Here is a 27,559-nt window from a genome sequence, read left to right as displayed (position 1 = left end):
CTGTGTAAACCAGTTGTATAGATTGTTGACTCTGGCAATGATTTAGTTCCAGGAGGAATTATTCGCTGACTACAGTAGTAAGGACTGGGTGGGTGGGGGTATCCGTCTCCCCCGTGGGTAAATGTTTGGCTGTACATTCCCTACTGTCCTCGTCGCTGACTATAGGGACCTGCTCCTGGGTCACGTCGCTGACTATAGGGACCTGCTCCTGGGTCACGTCGCTGACTATAGGGACCTGCTCCTGGGTCACCTCGTATTGTAAGTTCTCTGATAATATCCCCGTAAATCAGGTTTTGCTATTTATAGCCCGGAGTGAGAATATAAACATAATTGCGTGATTGAGGCGGGACACAACCGCTTCCGCTGTACGCGGATCTGTGACCATATAGATTCTAGCTTGAAGCAGAAGTGGGCGGTGCGGCAGCCCTCATGTTGTGTGGGATGATATGTGTATCCTGGCGGAGCTGCTGCAGCAGCGGCGGTGGTGGTGGTGGCACGGGTCCTCGCTGGCCCTGACCCGCCCGCCGCCTGGCGCTCTCCGGGTGGGTGAGGCTAAGGTGAAGGCCGTGTGAACTGGGTCACTTGGATAGATTGATGAAGATTAAGCCACCCAAAAGGTGGAACGGGCATGAATAGCCCGTAAGTGGTGGCCCTTTTGAGCCATTATCAGTATCAATAGATGATACTGGAGATCTGTGGAGGTGTGACTGCACCCTGCGTGACTGGAGATGTGTCCCGTGATTTGGATAGGTAAAGTGGCTAGATAACTTACCTTGAGGTTACCTTGAGATAGTTCCTAGGATCAACATCCCCGCGGGTCCGGTCTTTGACCAGGCCTCTCAGCTTGATGGTTGTACTAGGCCTAGTGTAACTTAATGGTCAAAATAATAACATACTGGAGTGACCGATATGGAAGGAAATACAACTTGAAGCAGTGAAGATCAGGGTGTCATAGGCCGAGCCAGAGAACACTGTATAAACATCAGAGGTCCACGGTTGTTCAACATCCTCTCAGCGAACATAAGAAATATGGCTGGAACAAACGTGGACATCTTCAAGAGAAAACTGTGTAGTTTTCTTCAGGAAGTATCGGACCAACGGAGCTGGGGTGGATATGTTAGCCTGTGGGCCGCTCCAAGCAACAGCCTGTTGGACCAAGCACTCACAAGTCAAGCCTGGCCCCGGGCCGGGCTTAGGGTGTGGAACTACTCCCAGAACCCCGTCCTGGTACATATGTGGGCCTGTGGGCCCACGCAACTCCTGTAGGCCAGGTGTTAAACCGTGAGATGGGGCTGTCTAGAGTGAGTTAGCCGACAGGGTCAGGACTGCACACACTCTCGGCACACGTCAGATAACACCATAAAACTATCCCCCTATAGACGAAGTTGTTTGGGACAGTGGACTTGAAAATTGTGATAGTTCGCGATGCAAAGCAAGTTTACTTTAGTGACTGAGGAGGAGGGGCGGAAGGGCGTCGTTAAGTTTACAGGAACTACCAGAAGGGATGCTTTTCTCCCGGGCGAGCGTCTTGAACCAAACTTTGTGTGTGGAGACTTTACACGGCTCGGAGCCGCAAGGTGAGCTACGCCGAGACCTTCCTGGATGGTTGGTGGTCACCGACTTCCTCACTCAGAGTATGCGAGGTGTGAAGCAACTACATGAAAGTGTATATCTACCTTACCTGACGGTTACCTGGTTCGCACTTGTGCCACCAGGTGGAGCGGTATTACGCGGTAACGTGGTGGAGGTGGGGCCCCTCGATTGTTTCAAGCGCGGGTTGGACATGTATATGAGTGGGATTGGGTGGTTATAGATAGGAGCTGCCTCGTATGGGCCAATAGCCCTTCTGCAGTTGCCTTTGTTCTTATGTTCTTATGTATTTCTTCTTGTTTAACATATTACGTGATTAACCCCCTGATGAAAGTCGACCGACTGGATAGGATATTCAGTCGCCCTCATTTTGTTTTTGTCGTCTAGATATAATAATGTGTGTGTGTGTGTGTGTGTGTGCGCGCGCGAGCGTCGGTCGTCATGCTTGCATGTTGGAGTGTCAGCTCAAGGGAACGCGCAGTGTAGTGGTGTCGGTTTTTGGTCGAATCTTCAGTCTTCCTTCTTTGTTTGAGTCAGGAAGAGGCAGTGTTTGTCATCGTGATCGTGAGAGCGACCGTCACATCTTGACTCGCATGAATGGGAATCAGGTAAACTAATCTCGGTTTTCTGATGGAAATTTTAAACTTAATATTTCTCTGCGTGCAAAAATGGCGAGGTAGTGTGGGTTCTTTGATGGCTGACGCCTCGCTGCAGGTATCAAGCTGGTAGGTGAGGGACACTATAGTGCAAGGGAGTGGGGTGGGGGCGGGAGTATGAGTAATACAAATATAAATAATAATAAAACGATAGCTTATGAGGGAAGGGAAGGGAACTATCAGGGGGAAAGCGCCAAGCCATTACGACTACACAGCACTGGGAAGGGGTCAGGATAAGGAATTGGGATAGGACGGGGGGAAAGGAACGGTGCCCAACCACTTGGACGGTCGGGGATTGAACGCCGACCTGCATTTGTGTGGGTTGGGCTTGGGATGGGTTGATGCGTGCTAGAGGAGGCTTAAACACTCTATTTAATGACCTCTAGGTTAAAGGGGATTTGAATGCTTTCTTGGTGAGCTGCAGAGGTTTGAGATCATCGTGAGTGACTTTAAGAATCATGGAAAGCAGTAAGCTGGAAGGTTTACTCCACAAGGATATCAGAATGGAACGCAGTCCGTGTCGACTGCCCAGTATACTAACAAAACTGCTTCAGAAATTGGCGGAGTGGAGGATGAGAGATGGTGGTGTTGCGTGGGCAGGGGGGAGGGGGGGGGCAGGGAGTGCCATTACAAGGCTGGATTATAGCCGGGCTGCAAGAGAAAGGTGACGTCATGTGGTCTATTGTGGGTTATGTTTACTTTTGTTTTATTTTGCCAGTTGTGCGTGTCAGACGCCATGTTGATATAATGAGTGCATCTGAGGAGTGAGAGTGTAAGCCCTGCTCCCGCTTGAGGCACTTAATCAAGTGCCTAGCTTGGCTGAAACACTAGTGGTAAACAATACAATTTAACGAACCTGGTGTGTGTGTGTGTGTGTGTGTGTGTGTGTGTGTGTGTGTGTGTGTGGTGGGGACGATAGTGGCGAGTCAGCGGAGATGATCATAATACTGAGGTCAAGTGTGCTGGAGAATACTAGAGATGCCAGTAGGTAAGGTGTCGGTGAGCGAGCCACCTGTTACATAATACTAGCCCGCGTAGTAAATCCCAGAGCTACTGGCGACCCCCTTGTGAAGATGTGTAGTACAAGGCAGGTGTGTGGTACATCAGGTGTTGGTGCTGTTGTGTCAGGCTGGCCGGCTGGGGCGTCCAGCCAGGGGGAGGGAGGGAGGCGGCGCGCCAGACACAGCCTTGGTGAATGGGAAAATTCTGCAGGGCTTGCGCAAGATGCTCGCACCAAGGAAATCCCTTTGTTTCGAATTAGATGACAAGTGTTGTCTTCATAGGAACTGATCAGTGAGACCGGCTGAGTAAAACTGGGAAATATTGTAGCGACCAGCAGAAAGCCTGGGGGGGGGGGGGCGCCAAAGATAATATAGCGCTGCTATGAAGAGCCGGGGAGTGCTTAGGCAGCCACTATGAAAGTCTCCGTCGTGGTTGTGTGTGACTGGCAGGCAGGTAGGTGGGTGATGAGGGGGGAGTAATGCCAGTATGGTGGTAAGCAGGAAGGCGAAGGTTAGTGTTTGTGTTGTGTTTACCAAGCCAAGAGAGCTTGAGGTGTGGTGCCGCCTAGGGGAGGGGGGGGTTGTCGATACAATAATGGGAGCTCCTTCCTACCGGAGATGTGTTGTAGTGGTGCTGCCACGCTCAGTGGTACGCCCACACCCACGTCTCTCCAGGTTCAACATGCTGGGAATATTTAACTTTTTTTAACACACACACCCATCCAGGTGTGTTTAAGGGTTTCCGCCCACAAATATCATTACCAGTGTTAAAGCAGCAATGATTTTTTTACTCGGTGAAAACCATGTCAGAAGACGAGGAGTGTTGTGTGGGTTGGTGGGAGGCGAAGCATGCACTCTGACCCAAGGACATGAACTTTTTGTCTTTACACAGGCCCTCTCGGCTCTCTCCAAGATGTTTTCCGTGTGTGAAGGATTCCTGTAGCTGCGGGCGATGAGTCACAATAACGTGGCTGACAATCGACTTGAGAATGGTCCAGGACGGACCGAAACGTCGTCGTCCCTTCACCTTCTAGTGTGTGGTCTGGTCAGCAGTCCTGTAGCTGCTGGAAGCTATCAGGCTTGCTATAAGAATCACTCGGGTTATAATCTGATCACTTGAGTTATGGAAACCTGAGTGATTTATCATTTCTTAAAGGAATTTATCTAATTTGTTATTTGTCTCCTTGGCGGTGCTTTCAATGTGCTCTATCAGATTAGATGAATGATACTGACAGCTGCTACCCAATATGCCGGTGTGGGGGTGGTGTTGACAGCTGCTACCCAACATGCCGGTGTGGGGGTGGTGTTGACAGCTGCTACCCAACATGCCGGTGTGGGGGTGGTGTTGACAGCTGCTACCCAACATGCCGGTGTGGGGGTGGTGTTGACAGCTGCTACCCAACATGCCGGTGTGGGGGTGGTGTTGACAGCTGCTACCCAACATGCCGGTGTGGGGGTGGTGTTGACAGCTGCTACCCAACATGCCGGTGTGGGGGTGGTGTTGACAGCTGCTACCCAACATGCCGGTGTGGGGGTGGTGTTGACAGCTGCTACCCAACATGCCGGTGTGGGGGTGGTGTTGACAGCTGCTACCCAACATGCCGGTGTGGGGGTGGTGTTGACAGCTGCTACCCAACATGCTGGTGTGGAGCTGGTGTTGACAGCTGCTACCCAACATGCTGGTGTGGAGCTGGTGTTGACAGCTGCTACCCAACATGCCGGTGTGGGGGTGGTGTTGACAGCTGCTACCCAACATGCCGGTGTGGGGGTAGTGTTGACAGCTGCTACCCAACATGCCGGTGTGGAGGTGGTGTTGACAGCTGCTACCCAACATGCCGGTGTGGAGCTCGTGTTGACAGCTGCTACCCAACATGCCGGTGTGGAGGTGGTGTTGACAGCTGCTACCCAACATGCCGGTGTGGGGGTGGTGTTGACAGCTGCTACCCAACATGCCGGTGTGGAGGTGGTGTTGACAGCTGCTACCCAACATGCCGGTGTGGAGCTCGTGTTGACAGCTGCTACCCAACATGCCGGTGTGGAGGTGGTGTTGACAGCTGCTACCCAACATGCCGGTGTGGAGGTGGTGTTGACAGCTGCTACCCAACATGCCGGTGTGGAGGTGGTGTTGACAGCTGCTACCCAACATGCCGGTGTGGAGGTGGTGTTGACAGCTGCTACCCAACATGCCGGTGTGGAGGTGGTGTTGACAGCTGCTACCCAACATGCCGGTGTGGAGGTGGTGTTGACAGCTGCTACCCAACATGCCGGTGTGGAGGTGGTGTTGACAGCTGCTACCCAACATGCCGGTGTGAAGGTGGTGTTGACAGCTGCTACCCAACATGCCGGTGTGGAGGTGGTGTTGACAGCTGCTACCCAACATGCCGGTGTGGAGGTGGTGTTGACAGCTGCTACCCAACATGCCGGTGTGGAGCTCGTGTTGACAGCTGCTACCCAACATGCCGGTGTGGAGCTGGTGTTGACAGCTGCTACCCAACATGCCGGTGTGGAGCTGGTGTTGACAGCTGCTACCCAACATGCCGGTGTGGCGGTGGTGTTGACAGCTGCTACCCAACATGCCGGTGTGGAGCTGGTGTTGACAGCTGCTACCCAACATGCCGGTGTGGAGCTGGTGTTGACAGCTGCTACCCAACATGCCGGTGTGGAGCTGGTGTTGACAGCTGCTACCCAACATGCCGGTGTGGAGCTGGTGTTGACAGCTGCTACCCAACATGCCGGTGTGGAGCTGGTGTTGACAGCTGCTACCCAACATGCCGGTGTGGAGCTGGTGTTGACAGCTGCTACCCAACATGCCGGTGTGGAGCTGGTGTTGACAGCTGCTACCCAACATGCCGGTGTGGAGCTGGTGTTGACAGCTGCTACCCAACATGCCGGTGTGGAGCTGGTGTTGACAGCTGCTACCCAACATGCCGGTGTGGAGCTGGTGTTGACAGCTGCTACCCAACATGCCGGTGTGGAGCTGGTGTTGACAGCTGCTACCCAACATGCCGGTGTGGAGCTGGTGTTGACAGCTGCTACCCAACATGCCGGTGTGGAGCTGGTGTTGACAGCTGCTACCCAACATGCCGGTGTGGAGCTGGTGTTGACAGCTGCTACCCAACATCCCGGTGTGGAGCTGGTGTTGACAGCTGCTTATCTGGAGATACCCGGAGAGGGTTTCAGGAAGTCTACTCCCCGAGCCCGGCCTGAGGCCAGGCTCGACTCGACATGCCACCTTATCCTTGACACTGGGCCTCGGGTGAGTGTGTGTCACAGTTGGATGTGACAAGTTGTCCTCGCCGCCCAGACGTCCCGCCACTCACCACTTCGACGCTCGCTAAACAGCTTAAAATGAGAATCAAAGAGGTTTACCTTTAAACCCCCCCCCCTACACACACACACACACATAGGGAGAGCCGGTGGCCGAGCGGACAGCACGCTGTACACGTGATCCCGGGTTCGATCCCGGGCGCCGGTAAGAAACGATGGACAGAGTTTCTTTCACCCTATGCCCCTGTTACCTAGCAGTAAATAGGTACCTGGGAGTTAGTCAGCTGTCCCGGGCTGCTTCCTGGGGTTGTGTGTGTGTGGTGTGGAAAAAAAATAGTAGTAGTAGTAGAAACAGTTAATTGACAGTTGAGAGGCGGGCCGAAAGAGCAGAGCTTAACCCCCGCAAGCACAACTAGGTGAATACATACATACACACACAGACTTAATACAACTTGATGTGGGTTCCTTCAACATTGATAAATAGCTTTGCTAAATGGGCATTAAATTAAGAAAATCAATATGCCTGGAGCCGGCCCGGAGAAGGTTCCGGGAGTTCTACTACTCGCTAACCCTGGCCTGAGGCCAGGCTTGACTTGTGATAACTTGGTCCAACAGGCTGCTGCTTGAAGCGGCCCGCAGGGCCCACATATCCACTACAGCCTTGTTGGTCCGGCACTTCTTGTAAGAACCTTCCTAAATACTTCTAAAAAAACATAACCTTCGGCCACCAAAAAAAAACAAAAAATCGTCAGCTAAGAACTATAAATTAATGTGAAGAGAGCAGAACAAACAGGTACTCTGAGATAAAGTGTCACGATGAACTGTCACAACAAAATACTTGTATGGGGCAAGTAAGAGTCCACTGACTGACAGATGTTGTCACAGCTCGAATCCCGCCCTGGCTCTTGGTACCTCTGGGCGGCTCAGCCGTAATGGGGAGACCGGGTGAGAGCAGCAGCTCACCTCATCCCTTTGTGTAAATTTATACCTCAATAAACTTGCTTCAATTAATAGGGATCCGCTGCGTTTTCGCGGATTTGATCAGAGTTTGTGGAAGGTTGGATGATAATAGACCGACAGCTTAGTGTGTTCATTGGTGAGAGATTACTTCTGGGGGTTACTGTGCCCACTCACAAGGTCTCTACAGCAGTCAGGAGGACCTGCTTACCTGCTTGATACCTGCTTGATCACACCCTGATGTGATGCTGTCACACGTTCACTTTGTACTCCTATTATATGTTTGTTGTCAGTGCAGGTGGGTGAGGATGACACACTCAGTGTGCACATGGTTGTTGTGTAAAAAGATTGATATTGGTGTGTGTGTATATTAGGGCAAGAGTGGGGATGGGAGGGGAGTTAATAGTTGGTGTAGTATAGCAGGCAGGAATGTATTGACCAGAAGGCGCTGCTTGGCTTCTGCTTGACGAGCAACTCATCGACCCCCCGACTGCCGCATTCTTGTGCTGCTGCTGCGTGACCCCATGATGCTGGGTCATGTTGCTGCTGCATGACCCCCCCCCATGTTGATGGGGCATGTTGCTGCTGCATGACCCCCCCCCCCATGTTGATGGGGCATGTTGCTGCTGTGTGATCCCCCCATGTTGATGGGGCATGTTGCTGCTGTGTGATCCCCCCATGTTGATGGGGCATGTTGCTGCTGCATGACCCCCCCCCCATGATGCTGGGGCATGTTGCTGCTGCATGACCCCCCCCCCCCATGATGATGGGGCATGTTGCTGCTGTACGACTCCGATTTTAAACGAATTAAATGTTGACAATTTTAAAATATTTTCTCACCTGCTCTGCAAGTAGTACAGATAGATTTGAAGAGCTGACCGCCCGTCAACCTGCCCGTCCGTCCGTCCATCAGCCTGCTCGTCCGTCCGTCCAGTGCTGTATGAAAGGAGTGTGCATCATGGCTTCCGCTCTCACTTTAGTAACCACGATGAATCCTTCCTGCACTCTGTAGTCACTGTGGTTTGATTAGTAATTCACAATGGTTTGATCAGTGAGTGATTCACTATGGTTAATGATTAAAACTGTTTGGTGTAGCTTGGAGTAGCAGCATCGTATCGTGTTGTTATCAGTGAGCGTTTAACTGAAAGTGGAGGAGATAAGTTCCACTAAGTTCCTGGAATACAGAAGAGGGTGTGTTCTGTTGCTCCTTGATGATGCTCTCTGGGCCTGCTGCTGTTGCCATGTTGCTACTGGTGCTGTGTGGTGGTGGTGGGGTGTAGTGGTGGTGCTGTGTGGTGGTGGTGGGGTGATGTGTGGTGGTGGTGGGGTGATGTGTGGTGGTGGTGCTGTGTGGTGGTGGTGGTGGTGCTGTGTGGTGGTGGTGGGGTGTGCTGTGTGGTGGTGGTGGTGGTGCTGTGTGGTGGTGCTGTGTAGTGGTGGTGGGGTGATGTGTGGTGGTGGTGGTGCTGTGTGTTGGTGGTGGGGTGTGGTGATGGTGGGGTGTGCTGTGTGGTGGTGGAGGTGCGGTGCTGTGTGGTGGCGGTGCTACATTATAAATATTGCCGGAACGAAGATGGATGTATTCAAGAGGACAGGACAGGTTCAGGCAAGAAGTTCCTGACCAACCAGGCTGTAGTGGATATGTGGGCCTGCGGGGCCGCTCCAAGCAACAGCCTAGTGGATTAACTCTCACAAGTCGTAGAAGAACTCTTGGGGAATAGAACTCCCAGAACCCCATCAAGCTGGTATTAAACCCTGGTATTGTCCGGGGTGTGTGTGTGGGAGGGGGGGGGGGGATCGAAGCCCTGGTATGGTCCTGGTGGGGTCAGTGGGGGGGGGGGGCAAGAGCCTTGGTGTGGTCTGGGTGTGGGTGGGTGTTGGGGGGGGGGGGAACAGCCTTGGTGTGGCTTGGTGTGGTGCTCGTGTGCGTCCTTGGGTGTGGGCGTGTGCTCCTCCTTATCTAGATGTACATCCGTGTGTGTTTCTTATTAATGCGTGTTTATTTTTGATTGGTCGTCTGTGTCCGTTTCTTGGTTCGAGTACGGCCGTGCTCGAAACCACCTTTCCTTTTCCACCTTTCATGGGCGTCTCTACTGGTGTGTGGGGCTCGTGGAAACTACTGGCAGATATGTAAGCCTCGTATATTTATATTTACATAGATTAGTTCCCTGCTCCTAGGCGGTTATGTTGAGAGGTAACTCGGCTTAGTTTACCTCGCTTGCACATTGGTTTGTGCTTGCGTGTGGCAGCCTTAGGCCTGGTGGTTATCTGTAGACCTGGCACAAGCGCCTGTCTTCTCTCTCCCTTGAGTTCCTTCTTCTGAAGCATTGTCTTGCTCTCTGGCGCGATTTCAGGGCAAGCTGTCCTTTTGTGTAGCTATTGTGCACTGTTTGGGTAAGTGATACGGTCATAGGGTGCGTGTGTGCCAGTGTAATGTTAAGGCACACATGGAGCATTGTATACTTTCTATATATTCTATACATAGCTCTATAGAAACGATACAGAATATTGTGCAGCAGAAAATAAGATGTCTATCAGTCATAAATTCCAAGTACTCAGGCACGGTCAAAATGAGGACCTTAAACATAATACAGGGTACAAAACACAATCAAATCTGCTCATTGTCGGAAAACAATATGTAAAGGATCTGGGAATAATTATGTCTGACGACCTAACGTTTAGGGAGCAAATATAGCGTCAGCCCAATTTTTTTTTTAAGGATGGATTACAAGAACCCTAAAATCCAGGGATCCCATCACAATGGTTGTACTATTCAAATCACTTGTGTTGTCTCGCTTTGTGTACTGCTCGATTCTCGCTGCTCCCTCCAGAGCAGGAGAGATTGTTGAAATAGAGGGAATAGAGAGGATATACGGCAAGCATAGACACAATAAGGCCCCTAAATTATTGAGATCGTCTCAAAGCTCTCAAAATGTACTTTAGAAATGAGACGAGAAAGGTATCAAATGATATACTTGGAAAATATTGGAGGGCCAGGTCACAAATTTACACACAAAAATAACAACACACTAGAGTGACGGATGTGGAAGGAAATGGAGAATAGAGTCAATGAAGAGTAGAGGTGCCATAGACACAACCAGAGAACACTGTATGAACATCTAAGGTCCACGGTGGTTCAGCAACCTCCCAGGGAGTATACGGAATACTCTCGGAACAAAACTGGAAGTCTTCAAGAAAAAAGTGGACAGTTTTCTGTAAGAAGTGCCAGACCAACCGGACTGTTGTGGATATGTGGGCCTGCGGGCCGCTCTAAGCAACAGCCGGTTGTACCAAGTTATCACAAGTCGAGCCTGGCCCCGGGCCGGGCCTGGGGGAGTAGAACTCCCAGAACCTCGTCCAATTACAGGCACAATCCAGTAATTTACACTACCCCTGTTAATGCCATGTATCTGCCCCTCTCTTTCTCTTTAAGTCTGGTCATTTCTAGATGTCTCCCTCCGTATGTGGATATACAGCAGTTAAGGTTAAGGCTGGCTCTTAACTTTGGATGCTGTGCAAGTCTCTCAATGGTTTTGCTGCTCCTCCTTTTATAGTTAACTCTATTCTGTCTTGTTCCTCCTGTGTCTGTCATGGCTCCTTGCTCCTTTTTTGCTTATAGGCGCTGCATTGTGTCACGGACTAATGTTTAATATTTTCACCCTTGTAGAGAGAATGTAGTTGCTGTACCTCCTTGCATTTCATTATCATGGTATCTATTGAATTGTATCAAGCAGGTCTCAATAAATTCAGATTTTCTTCGTAATTCCCTCTGTACTCTGCTCCTCGTCTCCTATTCTCATTCAAAGATTTTGATTGTCATCAAGTGGTGGAAGGTTACTACGCAGTGGTCGTGTGTGAGAGATTAGGTCTTGTCTTAGATTAGGAGTGAGCCGAGCGTGATAACAAACTATCACTGGGCAAGCCTGCTTTACCACAGGTTTACCTCTGGGTACCCATTTACTGATGGTAAACAGAGGCACCAGATTTAAAGAAACATGGCCTAACGTTTCATCCAATGAGGGAATCGAACCCAAGATCATTCAGTTGCGTGTTAAGGTCAATCTCTGGTATGGGGGATTGATAACGTAATTACAGATAATTTTAATATGGACACATACGCTCTTCTAAGTGGTAGATAGCGATTTTTACCATTATCTTACACAGATAAACCCTGCTGGAGGTCTTCTTAAGGCAGAGTTATGGAGGTCCTAGGCAGAGAAAGGGGGTGTGTGTATGTGTGTGGGGGGGGGGGTTAGGGGTCAACTTTGTCTCCCATTGTGAAATATATTGTGTGTGTCCTGGTCTTGTACGTTCATGGCCCCACTGGAGATATATTTGTAATGATTGAGCCCCGCCCCCCCCCACCCTTCCCCTTCATGATTTCATATTGTTGCTCTCGTCTTTATGGGTGAGGTGCGCGTGTCGGGTTGTGGGTGTTGATGTGGTCTTGTGAAGGATCACTCGACAATAGTGTACACGAAATATTCTTCGGGTCATAGTTTCCTGATCAAAAAAAGGTCAGTTCTTATTGGAGAGCATAAAGGAACATTTGCAAGTTGTGCTGCTGTAGGTTCACCAGGTATTTGAGACGGGGAGAGAAAGGGGAGGAGGAGGAGGAAGTAGAGATAATAGAGAGGGGAGGGGGTAAACCGGTGTAGATAACGTTATCAAGATCACCGGCACTGGCCAGCCTCCCCCACCCACGTGCACCTGTCATTAAGGGTGCCAGGTGATGCTCCGCCAGCCACCTCCCGCTCATAAATATTACCTTGTGGCCATCTGTAAATTGATTATATTCATTTATACTGATTTATAATTTAGTGTGTATTTGTTGAGGAAAATAAGGACTAATTTTGTGAGTGGTGATGGTGTTTGTACAGGAAAGGTTGCTGAGTGGTGGTGTTGAGTAGCGAGGTGCTGACTTAGGGGCGTCGACCCCCGGCGGCTCCAGTATAACTTGAGGACGCGTTTCCATTGACACTAACAGTGATATGATCATATATGTTGTGTGCTTGTGAAGACTTCACAAGGTGACTAGTGAGGCGGGTGACGTTACCTGCCTGTGCGGGGTGCCCGCCCCCCCCCCCCACGTACACTCACCAGGTGAACAGTTGAGCACTAGTGGCAGCAGGTACACTAGATACCAGTGAAGGGGCTGGCGTACTGTGTGGGGGTGGCACTCGTGGTGGGGTGTCTAGCGGGGGTGGTGGCGGGTGGCACGGTCCTCCCACACCTCCATACACCTTCCCTCTGTTGCCACTTGACACCACCTCAAACCACCTCACGCGCCCCCCCCCCCCCCTTCGCCGCCCCCTCACCCGCCAACACAGGTCTCAAGCCTAGCCCATCCCTCCAGAACAATATCTTCGGGAATAAACTAAACCAATTGAAGTGAAGGTGCGGTGGTCCTCTGTTGGGCGCCGTCGTGCAGTGAATGCGTATAGTGTCGGGCATGCGCCCCCGACAGCCAGCCAGCCCCGTGACCCGGTGAAGCCCCGAGGGGTGAAGATGTGGAGGTGAGGGCACTCTGGCGGTGGTGCCCGTGGGCGCGGGGAGTGGAGCCCAAGGACGACATGAGCCCGGCGACATGCCCAGGGTGGTGTTGAAGCCGCTCAAGCCCCGCCCCGGCTCGCCCGCCAAGACTGCCTGGGCAACTGCTGCCACCATCACCGTCAAACAGTAAGATCAAGTTTTGAACTCCTGTCTTGTCGCACCTGCTTCCAGCCCCCACCACCCTCCTCCCCGGCCTTTTCCCCACCCCCCTCCCTAGCCTTTCTCCCACCCCCCTCCCTAGCCTTTCTCCACCCCCCTCCCTAGCCTTTCTCCACCACGGCCTTCCCCCCCCCCCAGCTTCACGACTCCCGCAGCCACGCGCATCGCATTTGTTTGTTGACTTTGTTTCCTGTGCTTGGCTCCTAGTGTGCTTGCAGACGCTTCCCCCCTCCCCCGCACCCCCCCACCATCTACCCCCCCCCTACGCCCGCCGCACGTGACTGCTGCTGCTATGATGTGTGAGTTGGTGGTGAGTAGTTCTTCCTTGGTGGAAGCCCTCTCCTCCACTCATGATCAGTATGTATACACATGTATACACCTTCACTCATGATCAGTATGTACACACATGTATACACCTCCACTCATGATCAGTATGTATACACCTCCACTCATGATCAGTATGTATACACCTCCACTCATGATCAGTATGTATACACCTCCACTCATGATCAGTATGTATACACATGTATACACCTCCACTCATGATCAGTATGTACACACATGTATACACCAAACTTTAATACATAGGAAATAATGCAACACTACACCAAGTTTTCTCCTGTGGCTTCTGTATCATAGTGACCCCTCCAGGTGTGTGAGGCAGTGTTGGTGGCCCTCCAGGTGTGTGTGAGGCAGTGTTGGTGACCCTCCAGGTGTGTGAGGCAGTGTTGGTGGCCCTCCAGGTGTGTGAGGCAGTGTTGGTGGCCCTCCAGGTGTGTGGTGGGGAAGGTCAGTGTTGGCGACCCTCCAGATCTAGAATAACTGATAAAATAGGGAGGTGGATATTAATATTTTTGTAAAACATGGCCGAGCGTGGCAGAACATCACAGACGCCCGGGGCCCTTCAGTGCGCGGGACTCTAATTACTCCGATACGGAAATAAATGGAAACCTTTAACAGAAAATGAGCGCATTAAGTCCTTGAAATAATGTCAGGAGAGCTCATGTTCAGAGCGCACGCTAAAACCAGACCAAACCCCAGCCAGTACTCATCTAATTGTGCTTGCGGGGGTTAAGCTCTGGCTCTTTGGTCCCGCCTAGGGACCAAAGTGAACTGATAGCGACGACGACAGGCAAGAAAGGGACGCTACATTGACGGTGTTACTCTTGGAGGCTCTCGTGCTGTCTGGTAGGGGAAGTGTTCGGTCCTCGCTTCTCTCACGGCACGCCAGATCCCCCAGATTACGAACACCGTTCCTCCGTTCCTCAGTTCCGACGTTCCGTTCCTCACTCTGCCTCGTTACCTTCTCTAGGATAGTTGAGACTTCGCCTAACTGTGCTTGCGGGGGTTGAACTTTGACTCTTTGATCCCGTCTCTCTACTCTCAGTCAACTGGTGTACAGATTCGGGAGCCTACTGGGCTCTGGGCTCTGCCATTTGAAACTATGTATGGAGTCAGCCTCCACCACATCACTGCCTAATGCATTTGTTAACTACTCTAACACTGGAAAAAATAATTCTTTTGTCTCTGGGGCTCATTTGAGAACCCAGCTTCCACCTGTCCCCTCTTGTGCGTGCGCTCGCGTCTGTACTTGCGTGTGTATGTGTGTGTGAGAGTGCTTGAGTGTGATGACGTGCATATCGGATGTTGCCTGGGCGTGAATGGTCAGGTGAAGTTGTCATGACATCCGTGGCCGGGGATAGTGTGTGCACGCGAGTCCGTCACGCAGCCTGAGGGGCACGCAGTGATGGACGGGTTGTGTGAGGAATGCTTTATTGAACGTGTCTAACGTCTCTCACTCTAAATATTGTTTGGGACAATATACAGTGTTAATGTTTCCTGGCATGTGGTAGGTCTTGCTTTGATAACAGTATTGGCCAAGTCTGTGTGGTGGTGGGGGGGGGGGGGCTGCGTGTGTGTGTGGTGGTGGTCGTGGGCCTGCGTGTGAGTGTGGTGGTGGTGATGGTGGTGGTGGGGCTCCGTGGGTGTGGTGGTGGTGGTGGAGGTGTGGGGGGGGGGGGTGCTGAGTGGAGGAGTATATCCCATGCACCATAAAACACTTTCTATTTCGCAGAAACACGCGAGTGTCCGTGAATACGCGCGGGAGTAGTTCATTACTGGTGGGTGGGAGACGTGCCACCTGGCGTGGACGGGTACACGCACAGGTGCCACCTGGCGTGGACCGGTACACGCACAGGTGCCACCGGGCATTGGACGGGTACAGGCACAAGTGCACCCGTCAATGTTCTCCAAGTGGGCCCCCAGCCTGGGACGCCCGCTGTGATCTCCCGCCAAATATAGCCCGCGTCATCGGGGGGGGGGGGGGGCCGTCATGTTGTCACTCCAGCGAGGTGTTGCTGGGGCTCGCGCCGCTAACATTATCTCGGCATATGGAGCCCGCTCTCTCGATACAACGTACAAAATAAATTGTACTAAAATTACACACAGAAATCACAAATTGATTTCAACTCCTTTTGACCGTAGCTCAGTCGATTAAGGCAGCGTCTGGGATGCTCTCGGACGCAGGTTCGAATCCTCGTCACGGCCCTTGAGGATTTGCTCAATGGAACTAAAGCGCACGAACCCTAGTCGTGAAGCCAGCCTAACCAACCAACACTTAGAAAATGTTTGTGTTTGTAGGCTGCTGCTTTTCATAGCACTATAACTTTGTCCGATGGTAAACTGTATCCCCCCCCCACACACACGCCGAAACTACGACGTTGCTACAACGTTCGAACAAGTTGTAACAACCAATATAAACTTTAACAACATTCTAACACGTCATAGCAGCCGCGTCTAACAGCCTGGTTGACCAGTCCAACAACGAGGCCTGGTCGACGACCGGACCGCGGGGATGCTAAGCCCCGAAATCCTCTCAAGGTAACCTTAAAGTAGGTCATAAAACTATAACAAGATGTAACTACCCGTCCTCGCGAATAATACATCTCATTTTGACGTGAAAATCCCCAGCGGACAAAATAAAATATACCATATTATGTAGTACATCACATATTATCATCTACTACCCCTAATCATAGCGGCTCACAAACAACCACATTTTCTATTCGTGGTCCATCGGTTGGGTTGGGATAGGTTAGGTTCAGGCAATTTAGTACATCATTTTCTGTACGTCGCGACAACTTAAGAAAACGGGCTGCGTTAACAGCCTTAAGTAAGGTGGTGACGACTGATTCCGAGTCGTAGAGTGGGCGGCTCAGACTCTAACGAGTCTGTAACAATAAAATTAAACAAGTTACAATCAAGTCTGTAACGGTGACAATTGGTCTTCGGTACAGACATCCACACGGGAGATTCTGGATGGAAACAATAGTTGAGCTGTCAGAACCTGTGGCGAGTGTGAGGGTCGCTGCGAGGACCACTACCTGAGAGACTGTCACCCGCTGACACTCATTACAAATATGAGTGAAGGAGTAATACCCCCTCACTGTTTGAGTTGAGTTAGGGAAACATGGTCAAATATACACACAGGAACAAATATACACCCTCAGGAACCTGTACGTACACCAGTTGATTGACAGTTGAGAGGCGGGACCAAAGAGCCAGAGCTCAACCCCCGCAAGCACAAATAGGTGAGTACACACTGTTCTTAAAAGATTGATCCACGCAAGATAACGTTAGTTTAAGGGCTAGTAAAATACACGACTCGATGAGCGCGCGCTGGAAAAAGCAAAACTCAAGGTCATTGAGTCATATTCCACTACTACAGACCAACCGACCACAGACCAACCGGACTGTGGTGGGTATGTGGGCCGCTCCAAGCAACGGCCTGGTGGACCAAACTCTCACAAGTGGAGTAGAAGAACTCCCAGAACCCAATCAAGCAGGTGTCAAGCAAGCAGTAAATGTTAATCTTCCCGTTTGATAAGTTCATCTGTCTCAAAGTTCATTTGAAAGAGCTTAGTACATCACACCCCTCCTACTTGGGATAGGGAGGGGGGGGGGGAGTGAAAGCTGCCATGGCGGTGTGTCCACTCCAACCCGTTCTCGCAAATTCGTAAAGTCAATATTGACTTATTAACTACGTGCATAGGTGATATACTAAACATAATAGATACCCTTAAAAAGATTCATAGAAAACACCGACCTTACCTAACCTTGTTAGTATCTTAAGATAAGCATCTTATTGCTTCGTAATTACAATTATTACTTAACCTATACCTATTATAGGTTAGGTAATAATTGTAATTACGAAGCTATAAGATGCTTATCTTAAGATACTAACAAGGTTAGGTAAGGTCGGTGTTTTCTATGAATCTTTTTAAGGGTATCTATTATGTTAAGTATGTCACCTATGCACATATTTAATAAGTCAATATTGACTTATTAAATTTGCGAGAACGGGTTGGTCCACTCACAGGACGAGTGACGCTGCCCAATACAGTCACTATGGCGGTGTGTCCACTCACAGGACGAGTAACGCTGCCCAACAAACTCGCCCCCCCCCCCCCCCGGTTGAAAAACAAAAAAGTATTTATGCGTGTTAATGGTGGTTAGTGGGCGGTGAAAGGTAGTGTAGGCGGTAATAAACAAGTGTATGCCACACATGAGGTGCAGAGAGCGCTGCAGTGTAGCGGCCTCCTCCCTCCTTCCCCCCCTCCCCCCCCCCAATTGCTTATCTGACCTTGACCCCCCCCTCCCCCCCCCCCACCACCAGGAGTTCCTGGCCCCCAACCTGGCAGCTGGCCCCGCCCATCTGGCCTGCTGGAAACACGGTGGTGTGGCACAGGGCCAGACTAGCGGGGGCCAAAGTCATTTATCCTGGCGGCACAGTTATCGCCCGCTGCTGCTGCAGAGTCGTCTGGCATCCACCAGCGTAGATAATAACCTGTTATTTGTGGACCAGCCTCGAAAATAATTATTATTTTTAATAATGCTGAGCTACGCAGGTGCTAATGATTTTAATAACGTAATGCAAAGAGCTATGCAGATCTTTTTCTTTATTACAGAATTTTATATATATATATATATATATATATATATATATATATATATATATATATATATATATATATATATATATATATATATATAATATGAAATTGAAGACAATATTGATTGGTAGATGCACAATCAGTTATCGTATGTCCACATACTCTGGCGTGTATACGGGTTGTATGATTAACAGTGTTGAATTAAAACACAAATAATTAGGAAGGAGAGTCACTTATTATCAACATTTCAGGTGCTTGAGGCAAGCAAAGTGCTGGTGGTGGGGTGGGGGGGGGGGGTGGGGGTTGTTGTTGTAGGGGACGGGGGGTTATAACAGGTGGGGTGGGGGAGGGGGAGAAGGGGGGTAAAACAGGTGGGGTGGGTATTACTAGCAGATGAGGTGCACTCAACTAGTTGGGCCGTCCTGCTGGTCACTTGTCATCACTTGTGCTCCATCCTGCCTAACTGGCTCCTCTAACCTTGGGCTAAATTTGCTGACGTACGTGTGTGTGTGTGTGTGTGTGTGTGTGTGTGTGTGTGTGTGTGTGTGTGTGTGTGTGTGTGTGTGTGTGTGTGTGAGTGAGTGAGTGAGAGTGACTGTGCGCGTGCTCATTTTAAGCAATACAATATATATATATATAAGTATATTTTGGTACTAGTTTTTCTTGTAGGCATTTATTAAAAATGACAAAGGGATTAGAGCTATGAATCTAGACCGAATCTTCTCCAAGAACATAATAAATACAGAGATGGAAGCTGACAAGAGTTGCTCTCCAAGTCATATAAAAATATAATGTGAACTTTGAAGCAGAGAGATGAGTTTCCTCTCCACGGACCAGGACGATTGTGCACATCTTTCATGCTGTTGTGTTGGCTGGAGCAGTTGTGTGCTGGATGATGTCATTATCTTGAGGATGGTGGAATGTACACGGGTATGATCTGCGTCTTAATAGTGTGATGGAGCACGCTGCAAGCAGCCGCGTCCGACAGCCTGGTTGACCTGTCCAGCAACGAGGAGGCCTGGTCGACGACTGGGCCGCGGGGTCGATAAGCCCCGGAATCACCTCAAGGTAACCTCAAGGTATGGTTGAGATGGTTGATATAATGTTGAGATGGTTGATATAATGTTGTTGTTGTTAAAGATTCGCTACCTGGAACAAAAAGGTCCAAGTAGCACGGGCTATGGTGAGCCCGTGTGTTTGATATGTAGTGCTTCGCCAGTGTCCAATATTCTACTGTGGTTGTTTGTGTCGACTATTTCGGTGTTGGTGACGAGGATATCTCTGGTGGTGATCTGGCTGTGTGGAGAAATGATATGTTCTTTGGTGGAGCTTTGTTGCTTGTGTAAGTGTGTCGTGGTGTGAGAGCGAGTTGATACATGAACTGTAGTGAACACCAGTACACGTCTATATATAATGATACCTGTTTAAATTAGGAAGCCAGATGCTTGGGTGGTTGTGGGAGGGGATGAGGCCTACACTGGCCTCATAGGACCGACCTGTAAGGGTCGGTCCTAGTATAACCATTAAAGAAATATCGGCATCTATAGCAATTCCCCCCCCCCCACCTCCCCCCACCTCAGCTCCCCCCCACCTCCCCTCCCTGCTTTTTTTAACAAGTTTAAAATTGAACATTTTTGTGTTTGTGTATAGTAGTTTTTTCAGTGCTTCATAATATAAAGTTTTTACGAGGGGGGGCGCAGGAGGAGGAGGAGGAAGGGGGGGGGGATACTGGAGAAGAAAGGAGAGAGAGAGAGAGAGGGGGGAGGTAAGAGGGGGAACTAGCGTGAAGGGGGTGGGGGAGAGTTTGTAGGCGTTCAAATCCCGACCGTCCAAGTGGTTGGGCACCATTCCGTCCCGCCCGTCCCATCCCAAATCCCTATCCTCATCACAAGTGCTATATAGTCGTAATGCCTTGGCACTTTATCCTGATCATTACCTTTAGTGGAGATGAAGGATGCAGGGGAAGAAGCGGGGGAGAGGGGAGGGGGGGGGAAGAGATGGAGAGAAGAGATTACCCATTTAATGTGCAATATAGTAAAGGTCAGCAAACATGTTCAATATAGTAGAAGTCAGTAGATATGTGCAATAATGTAGGTCAATAAATATATGCAATAGCAAAAGTCACCAGTTGATATATGCAATACAAAATAGTGTGTAGGTAGAGACCAGACCAGACCAGACCAGACCAGACCAGACCAGACCAGAGCACCCACCAGGAGACAACGATCCTGTGAACCACGTCAAAGGTAACCTCCAGGTAAGAAGGTATCCAGGCGGGAAGGTAAACAAAGGTGCGGGCGCTGCAGGCACCAGGGCAGGGAAGGGGGCAGCTCGTGCACCAACCTGTCCTCCCAGTACAAGATGGCGGCTCTGTGCACGTGGACGCGCTTAGTCTTCAAGCCACATTATTTTGTTTTGTTTCCCTAAAGGCTTTCATTGTAGTTGGTTGCACTCTAGGATTTGTATATAGGTATTAAAATATGATGTAGGTATATACCTCAAAAGAAAGGTTAACCCCTTTACCTATTTTCAATAAAACATGTAGATCCATTTTCTTTGGATTCAAGTGTGGATAACTGTCTTATTAATTTACATTAGAATCTGCTAGTACAGGAATGCCATATTAATCCACATTATTTTCCTTCTCGCATGCTTTTAGAGTATCGTTGAAGTGAGAACACTGTTTTGACCTTTAGTGATGTTTGGGGAGACACTTGACCTTTCTTGCCCCCTGGGACTTTCTAAGGGCCTCGAGACGGCTGACATTATCCTCCCTCGTGACCCTGGCATCTAACTTTCCCTCTATTTCTCTGGTAATTTCACATCCTTATATTGCTATTTCTTATTCTCCTCCCGCTGCAAATAATGGGTGATCAATCAGGCTGCGTCTTATACGTCAGGCTGGGAGCAGCCCCGTCTAACAGCCTGGTTGACCAGTCCAACAACCAGGAAGCCTGTTCTGAGACCGGGCCGCGGGGACGTTGATTCACGAAATCAATGCAAGGCGACCACGTGAATATTTGAAACTGTACAAAGAACAAAATGTCAGTCGATGACTTTTAAGCGACTCACTGCAGAGCATAACAGTGAAGACTTAGTGGAGAGGGTTGACGGAGCAGAGAGAAGCGTAGGACATCCGCTGATCAAACAACGATGTCGAAGGTGGCACAGCTGAAGATAAGGCATCTGGAGCCGGCTGCAGGGTCCAGCTGGCCAGCTCCGCGGGAGTCGTCTGGACACAATTGGAGAAAGCAGAAAGGTGACCACACATGTTCTCTGAGCGATGGCTGCACCTCACGTCTGCTGTATATTGTACAAGACAACTATGGGGCAATACACACTGATAAAGCAGAGGGGACTTTGTCTACTTCTGCTTCAGACATGATACCAGCTGCTGCAATTATATTGAAGGCTACTGTTTCTTTATGGCTAGTCTCTGAGGATATTTAGGGCTAGATATCCAGTCTATTCAGGGCTAGATATCCAATCTATTCAGGGCTAGATATCCAATCTATTCAGGACTAGATATCCAGTCTATTCAGGTCTAGATATCCAGTCTATTCCCAGTCTATTCAGGGCTAGTCTGCGAGGAGGATACGAGTGCGACAGTACGGAAACACACCCATACCTTCCTACACGTTTAAGAGAGTGTTAGTGGTTGTCGGGTCGCACCAGCGGCGTGAAAGGTTGATCATTAATAAGGTAGACAAGGGTTACCTTGCTCTGGGTATTGCTGGGATAGCCTGGTTGATCTACTGGTCACGTGACAACAAGGATATGATTAGTGTGCCTGCCCCCTCCCCCTCTCCAGGGCACTGTGCCCCCCCCCCCTCCCCCAGGCACTGTGCTTACTTCACCCATGTAGCCTCAGGTGGACGAAGCCTAACCGTAGAACAAATCAGTTTCTTTCAACACGAACAACTGTGAACGCTCGGGGTGGGTGACATTTACATATATAAGTCAGTCACTAATGTCTGCGGCTGGTTGACGATTGTTGTGTTGTGATGGTACTTATCTAGTTGTACTCGCCTAGTTATGCTTGCAGGGGTTGAACTTTGGCTCTTTGGTCTAGCTCTCAACTGTCAATCAACTGGTGTACTGATTCTTGAGCCTATTGGGCTCTTATGAAATTTGCACTTGAAGAAAGTCCCGTATATTTGGCAAGTGACTGTCTGACTGCGATTTGCGGTTATGGTGACAGTTTATTGTGTCGATAGTTGAGTGGTGGTGGTTATAACGATGGTGGTTGAGAGTGGTGGTGGTTATAACGATGGTGGTTGAGAGTGGTGGTGGTGGAACATTCCTGGGCGTAGAGTGGAGGGTCGCTCACAAAGAACTGTAATATCATGACCTTCGCTGACCATTGTGCACAGGCTGGTGAGCATTATATCCGGAGTGCTCACACCGGAGGGTGTTTACAGGTGGTGGGGGGGGGGGGGGAGGAGGGGGAGGGGGAGGAGGAGGGGGAGGAGTTCCTGCTACACTCTTTGATGTTGATGTTGTACGGAATAAAGCACTCTTCATGCCAGCCTCGCTGACCAGATATAATTACTGGGGAAGGCTGACTCTAGACCAGGCTTCACAACAACCAATTAAACAATGGTCCACAGGTAATGCACAGGTACTCGACGTCACTCCAGTATAGTATCAATCATTCTTACGAAGGGAAACGCCAAAAGGGAAGTAGATTACTGTTTGCAAATAACGTGTTGCCTACAAGGATGGAAGGTTGTCTGTAAGCAAAGTATTCCGTCATCTTGGTGGCTGTTTAGGCTCTTGTGAGCACCTTGTGATCTTCACTTTTATAACGTTTCATAACATCTTTATTGCCATTAAATTTATACGAAGAATTCTTGGTGAATTGTGGGTGTTTCAGCGTTTATGGTCAACTGGTTAGCACACTGTTGTTTACCTTCATGTTGCAGCAAACTTGGTGGACAGCGCCGTCACTCGTTTTAGAACCTTCGATTATTTTTAGGTTCGTCATACCCAAGGTCAGGGTCTAGTGGGCGGTGTTGCAAGGTTGCCACCACTAAATTGATCTCTCTCTTCATATCTTGAACAAATACTCTTCATTTTCCATATATGACATAAAGACCCTCCAGCAGCTTAGGTTGTTGGACACAATATTGCAGCCGGTTGAGTGATCAGTGCAGTTTTGTTAGTCCTTCGCTTAGGAGGGCCTGCATAACCAGACCGGGATATGCAGGCCCTCCAGGCCTCTGTGCTACTTCCCCCTGCGTCCTCCCACACCCTTGTGTAGGTGTATATCTCTCACCCAGGCTTCACATGTCACAAGTCAAGCCTGGCCTCGGGCCAGACTTGGAGAGTAGGAGAACTCTCAGAATCCCATCAAGCAGGTATCAAGCAAGCCGGCTCACTCCACCACATTGTTTATACCTGGTTGATGGGGTTCTGGGAGTTCTTCTACTCCCCAAGCCCGGCCCGAGGCCAGGCTTGACTTGTGAGAGTTTGGTCCACCAGGCTGTTGCTTGGAGCGGCCCACAGGCCCGCAGGCCCACCACAGCCCGGTTGGTCCTGCACTCCTTAGAGGAATAAATCTAGTTTCCTCTTGAAGAGGTTTATAAATCATGTACCAGTTAGGTTGGTGCCAGAGGTGACCATAGGGATGGAAGGTATGTATTGAGGCACATGGTGACCACCACCACAGGTCTAGACCAGCAAGTCGTCGCCTCTGACACAGACAGTGGCTGGATGTGATCATAGATGGGGACAAACATGATGTGCTTGTTAATAAGCTGTTAATAATCAAGCTTTTTAACATGATTGGAGTATTTTGCCGGTCGTGGATCGGTAAATACACTAATACAGTATGTGCAATTTGGCCTGGTTTATAATATTAGGAGCGTTGGTACGGGTGGGTAGTGGTGGCGGGAGGGTGATGGCGGCTGTTAATACCTTCCTCATTAACAGTGGCGCCGCCTCCCCTCTCCTGCACCTTCCTCCTCCCCCTCGCTCTTCCTCTATTATCTTGTCACCACCTCTCATCTTCCTGCTTTTCCTCTTTTATTCCTATTCCCCTGTTTGTTCGTCTTTTGTTCTGCTGATAGTAGTTGGTAATGTTCACGGTAGGTATATCCCTGGAAACACAAACCGAAACTGTCTCTATTTTCAGCTTGTTGCAAGTTGTAATAAAGTTGTTACGTCTTGGCTTAACGTGTTTATGACGTATTAGAACGTTGTTACAACTTGCTATATTGATTGTTATAACTGGTTAGTAAGTGTTAAAACTTGTTTGAACGTTGTACCAACGTCGTAGTTTTGGTGTGTGTTTGGCGGGATAACGGTAGAACCCCATCAAGCAGGTTACATAGTTCTTACGTTAAGTATTAAATCCTGGGGTCCAATATATCAGGTGTTCCAGTGTTCAGGTAACGTTTGCAGCGTCCCGCACATATCATCCCAAGGAATTTGAAGTGTGTCAGTGTGGGAGGTTCACGATACAATGTTCGGAAGAATGCACGCTTTCTCTTTCACAAAGTTGATGCTTGGTCATGCACGGCAAAGAGGCGTTACGAAGATACAAATTATGAGCTATTCAAGCGCATGGAAATAACTGTGAGAGCGAAGGGTGTTGAGAGTGTGGATGCTGTGTGGCTGGGGTGAGGTTACTGGGTGTAGCAGACGCGAGTGTTGACCAGACGGGACACCAGCCACGTGGCGGCCAGGAGAAACACCCGGGGGGGGGGGGGGGTCTACACCCAGGGGTGGAAGGCTACACCCAGGGGTGGAAGGCTACACCCAGGATAAGGCGACAGTCAAGACGAGACAATACAAGACGACATAAAGCCGTGTATTACCACTGCACGAGTGCTCAACTACATATTTGACCCGAAAAAAAAGAAATTTGGTAAAAAAAACCAAGAGGCTTGCGTCACGCGGTCTACCATGTTAAGGCCAGCCCTGGTGGGCTGACTATAAGGACAACCTCGTCCTTACCTACAGGGATCCCAATAAGCCTAACAGACATCCTGTTCCCAACAATGTCACGCCATAAGTTCGAGAACAAAGTTAGATGACTGGAGGAGTACTGGACTGGGTAACAGAGGGTCAAAGTTGTGTAGGAAATATGGAAGGTAATTTGACAATGCAGTGCTAATGAGAAGGGAAAGGACTAAGGGGGATTGTACGAGGACCTAAAAGTGGCTACAAGGGGGTGGCAGATAAATGGCTTCTTGAGAGTTCAGTCCCAGCGGAGGTCAGAAGTGTACTAGAGCGCAAGAGATACTTACCGGAATGGAAGATGTTTGTATGAGGATGTCGGACCAATATTAACAGCAGAGCACACACATAATGTCTGCAACACACACAAGACTAGTAAACAATGCGTATGACTTATAAATACCTAAACAAAGATAAGACATCAAAATTATTGGGACGGTCTCACAGCTGTCAAAATGTATTATGAAAAGCAGACGAGAGGGATATCAAGTAATATATACCTCGAAGATACTGGAAGGTCAGGTCCCAAATTTGCATAGCTTGAAGTGACCTTGATATGCAAATTTACACATGTTGGACTAATTCTAGAACATGCAGCGCCGGCGAAACACCAGATGGAGGAGGTTCACATATTTAACAAGAATGATACCAGAAATAAAGCTGTTGTGACAGGTTAAGGGAACTCCAACTAACAATCCTAGATGAGGGATGAACCGAAGGAGGTGTGAAGGTTAGGTGTTTATGCACTGTTGGCGATTATTTGTATGTGTAGTACGTGAGTGAAGCACTTACAGCGTTCAGGTTCAAACAAAAATGATCAGTGAAGCACTTGTTCCGGAAGTGTTCGGACGTCTTCAGTTGTGAATCGTGTGTAGACTGGTTTTCATTTACAAACAGCGGGGGTTTGCGGGTGCACGGAATCACTTTTGACCTTTTGGGTATGAGGGCGAGCTGTGGAAACCCAAGAGATAAGATAGAGAAACCAGTACGGACTCGGTGGTTGAGGTTAACAGGTAAACTGCACGGGGGAGGGGGAGGCAGCAACAGTGGAAGTCACTGCCAGCCACAGTGTTAACAAGCACTGAACAGCAAAAGGACGTTGGGAGATATAAAGGAACAAGGCACAGATAGCAAGGAGGCGGGTTCGAATCTCGCTCTCCGTGGGTACTGATCAGTAAGTGAAGCCATCCATCCATTCACAGCTACCCAGTCACTCAACCATTCAGTAGCAACCAAAAAGTTAGGGTGAGACGCGCCAATCAGTCAAGTCTGCCTTAACCAGCTTGCCACGGCCAGCCACGGCCAGTCACGGCCAGTCACGGCCAAAGCTCTGCTTAAAGCTAAAGCTCTGTACCTCAGGGTACAGTCCTGGCACCGCTGCTTTTCCTTATTCTCATATCAGATAGACAAAAATACAAGTCACAACTTCGTATCATCCTTTGCAGATAACACAAAAATCAGCATGAAAATTACCTCTGTTGAAGAAATTGAAAACTACAAGCAGATATTAATAAAGTTTTCGATTGGGCATCAGAAAATAACATTATGTTTAACAGTGATAAATTCCAGGTACTCAGGTACGGTAAAAATGAGGACCTTAAACATAATACAAAGTACAAAACACAATCAACTGTGCCCATAGTAGGAAAGTAGCATGTAAAGGATTTGGGAGTAATGATGTCTGACGACCTAACGTTTAGGGAGCATAACCAAGCAAATATTGCGTCAGCCAGAAAATGGATTACGATGGATTACGAGAACTTTCAAATCCAGGAATCCCATCACAATGGTTGTATTATTCAAGTCACTTGTGTTGTCCCGCCTTGAGTACTGCTCAGTACTCGCTTCCCCCTTCAGAGCAGGAGAGATTGCCGAAATAGAGGGAATACAGAATATATATATATATATACGGCATACATAGACGCGATAAAGCACCTAAATTATTGGGATCGTCTCAAAGCTCTCCAAATGTACTCATTAGTAAGGAAACGAGAGTGATATCAAATAATATACACGGAAAATACTGGAGGGTCAGGTACCAAATCTACACAGTAAAATAACAACATGCTGGAATGAACGATACGGAAGAAACCGCAGAATATAACCAGTGAAAAGCAGAGGTGCCATAGGCAGAGAACCCCATCAAGCAGGTAGCTAGCCACTGCCAGCCACAGCCAGCCACAGCCAGCCACAGCCAGCCACAGCCAGCCACAGCCAGCCACAGCCAGCCACAGCCAGCCACAGTCAGTACCCGGTAACCAAGTATCGTTATCGATTCGTTATCAGACTATCTCGTGGACACTAGAGTAGACCTTGGCTACACGCGTGTGGCGCCGTCGTAGATTAAAGGCCGTGTTTATTGGGGAGTGAATGATTACCAGCGTGTATGTTGAGGTGTGAGGGAGAGCAAGTGGTGCTCGTGCAGTAGTCACTCATGGTGTATTGATAAGACTGGGATGTG

At 49.4% G+C, this 27,559-nt stretch overlaps 1 protein-coding gene across 8 annotated transcripts in view; it reads left to right on the top strand.

Annotated features, from left to right (window-relative positions):
• The window catches only part of LOC123745316 (serine/threonine-protein kinase WNK1), a 340,974-nt gene that overhangs the window by 77,904 nt on the left and 235,511 nt on the right, over window positions 1-27,559 (top strand). For 3 of the 8 annotated variants that reach the window (XM_069300717.1, XM_069300714.1, XM_069300709.1), the window contains exon 1: window positions 12,799-13,150. The exons of the other annotated variants lie outside the window; for them this stretch is intronic. In XM_069300717.1, the coding sequence (XP_069156818.1) occupies window positions 13,059-13,150 (92 nt within the window). In that variant the 5' untranslated portion in view covers window positions 12,799-13,058. Of the gene's footprint in view, window positions 1-12,798; window positions 13,151-27,559 lie in introns of those variants that run through there. 8 annotated transcript variants of the gene reach the window in all.

The sequence above is a fragment of the Procambarus clarkii genome, chromosome 44 (assembly GCF_040958095.1).
Source record: "Procambarus clarkii isolate CNS0578487 chromosome 44, FALCON_Pclarkii_2.0, whole genome shotgun sequence".
Lineage (NCBI taxonomy): Eukaryota > Metazoa > Arthropoda > Malacostraca > Decapoda > Cambaridae > Procambarus > Procambarus clarkii.
The sequence above is the reverse complement of the archived record's forward strand: the minus strand, read 5'-3'. Positions and strand labels throughout refer to the sequence as shown.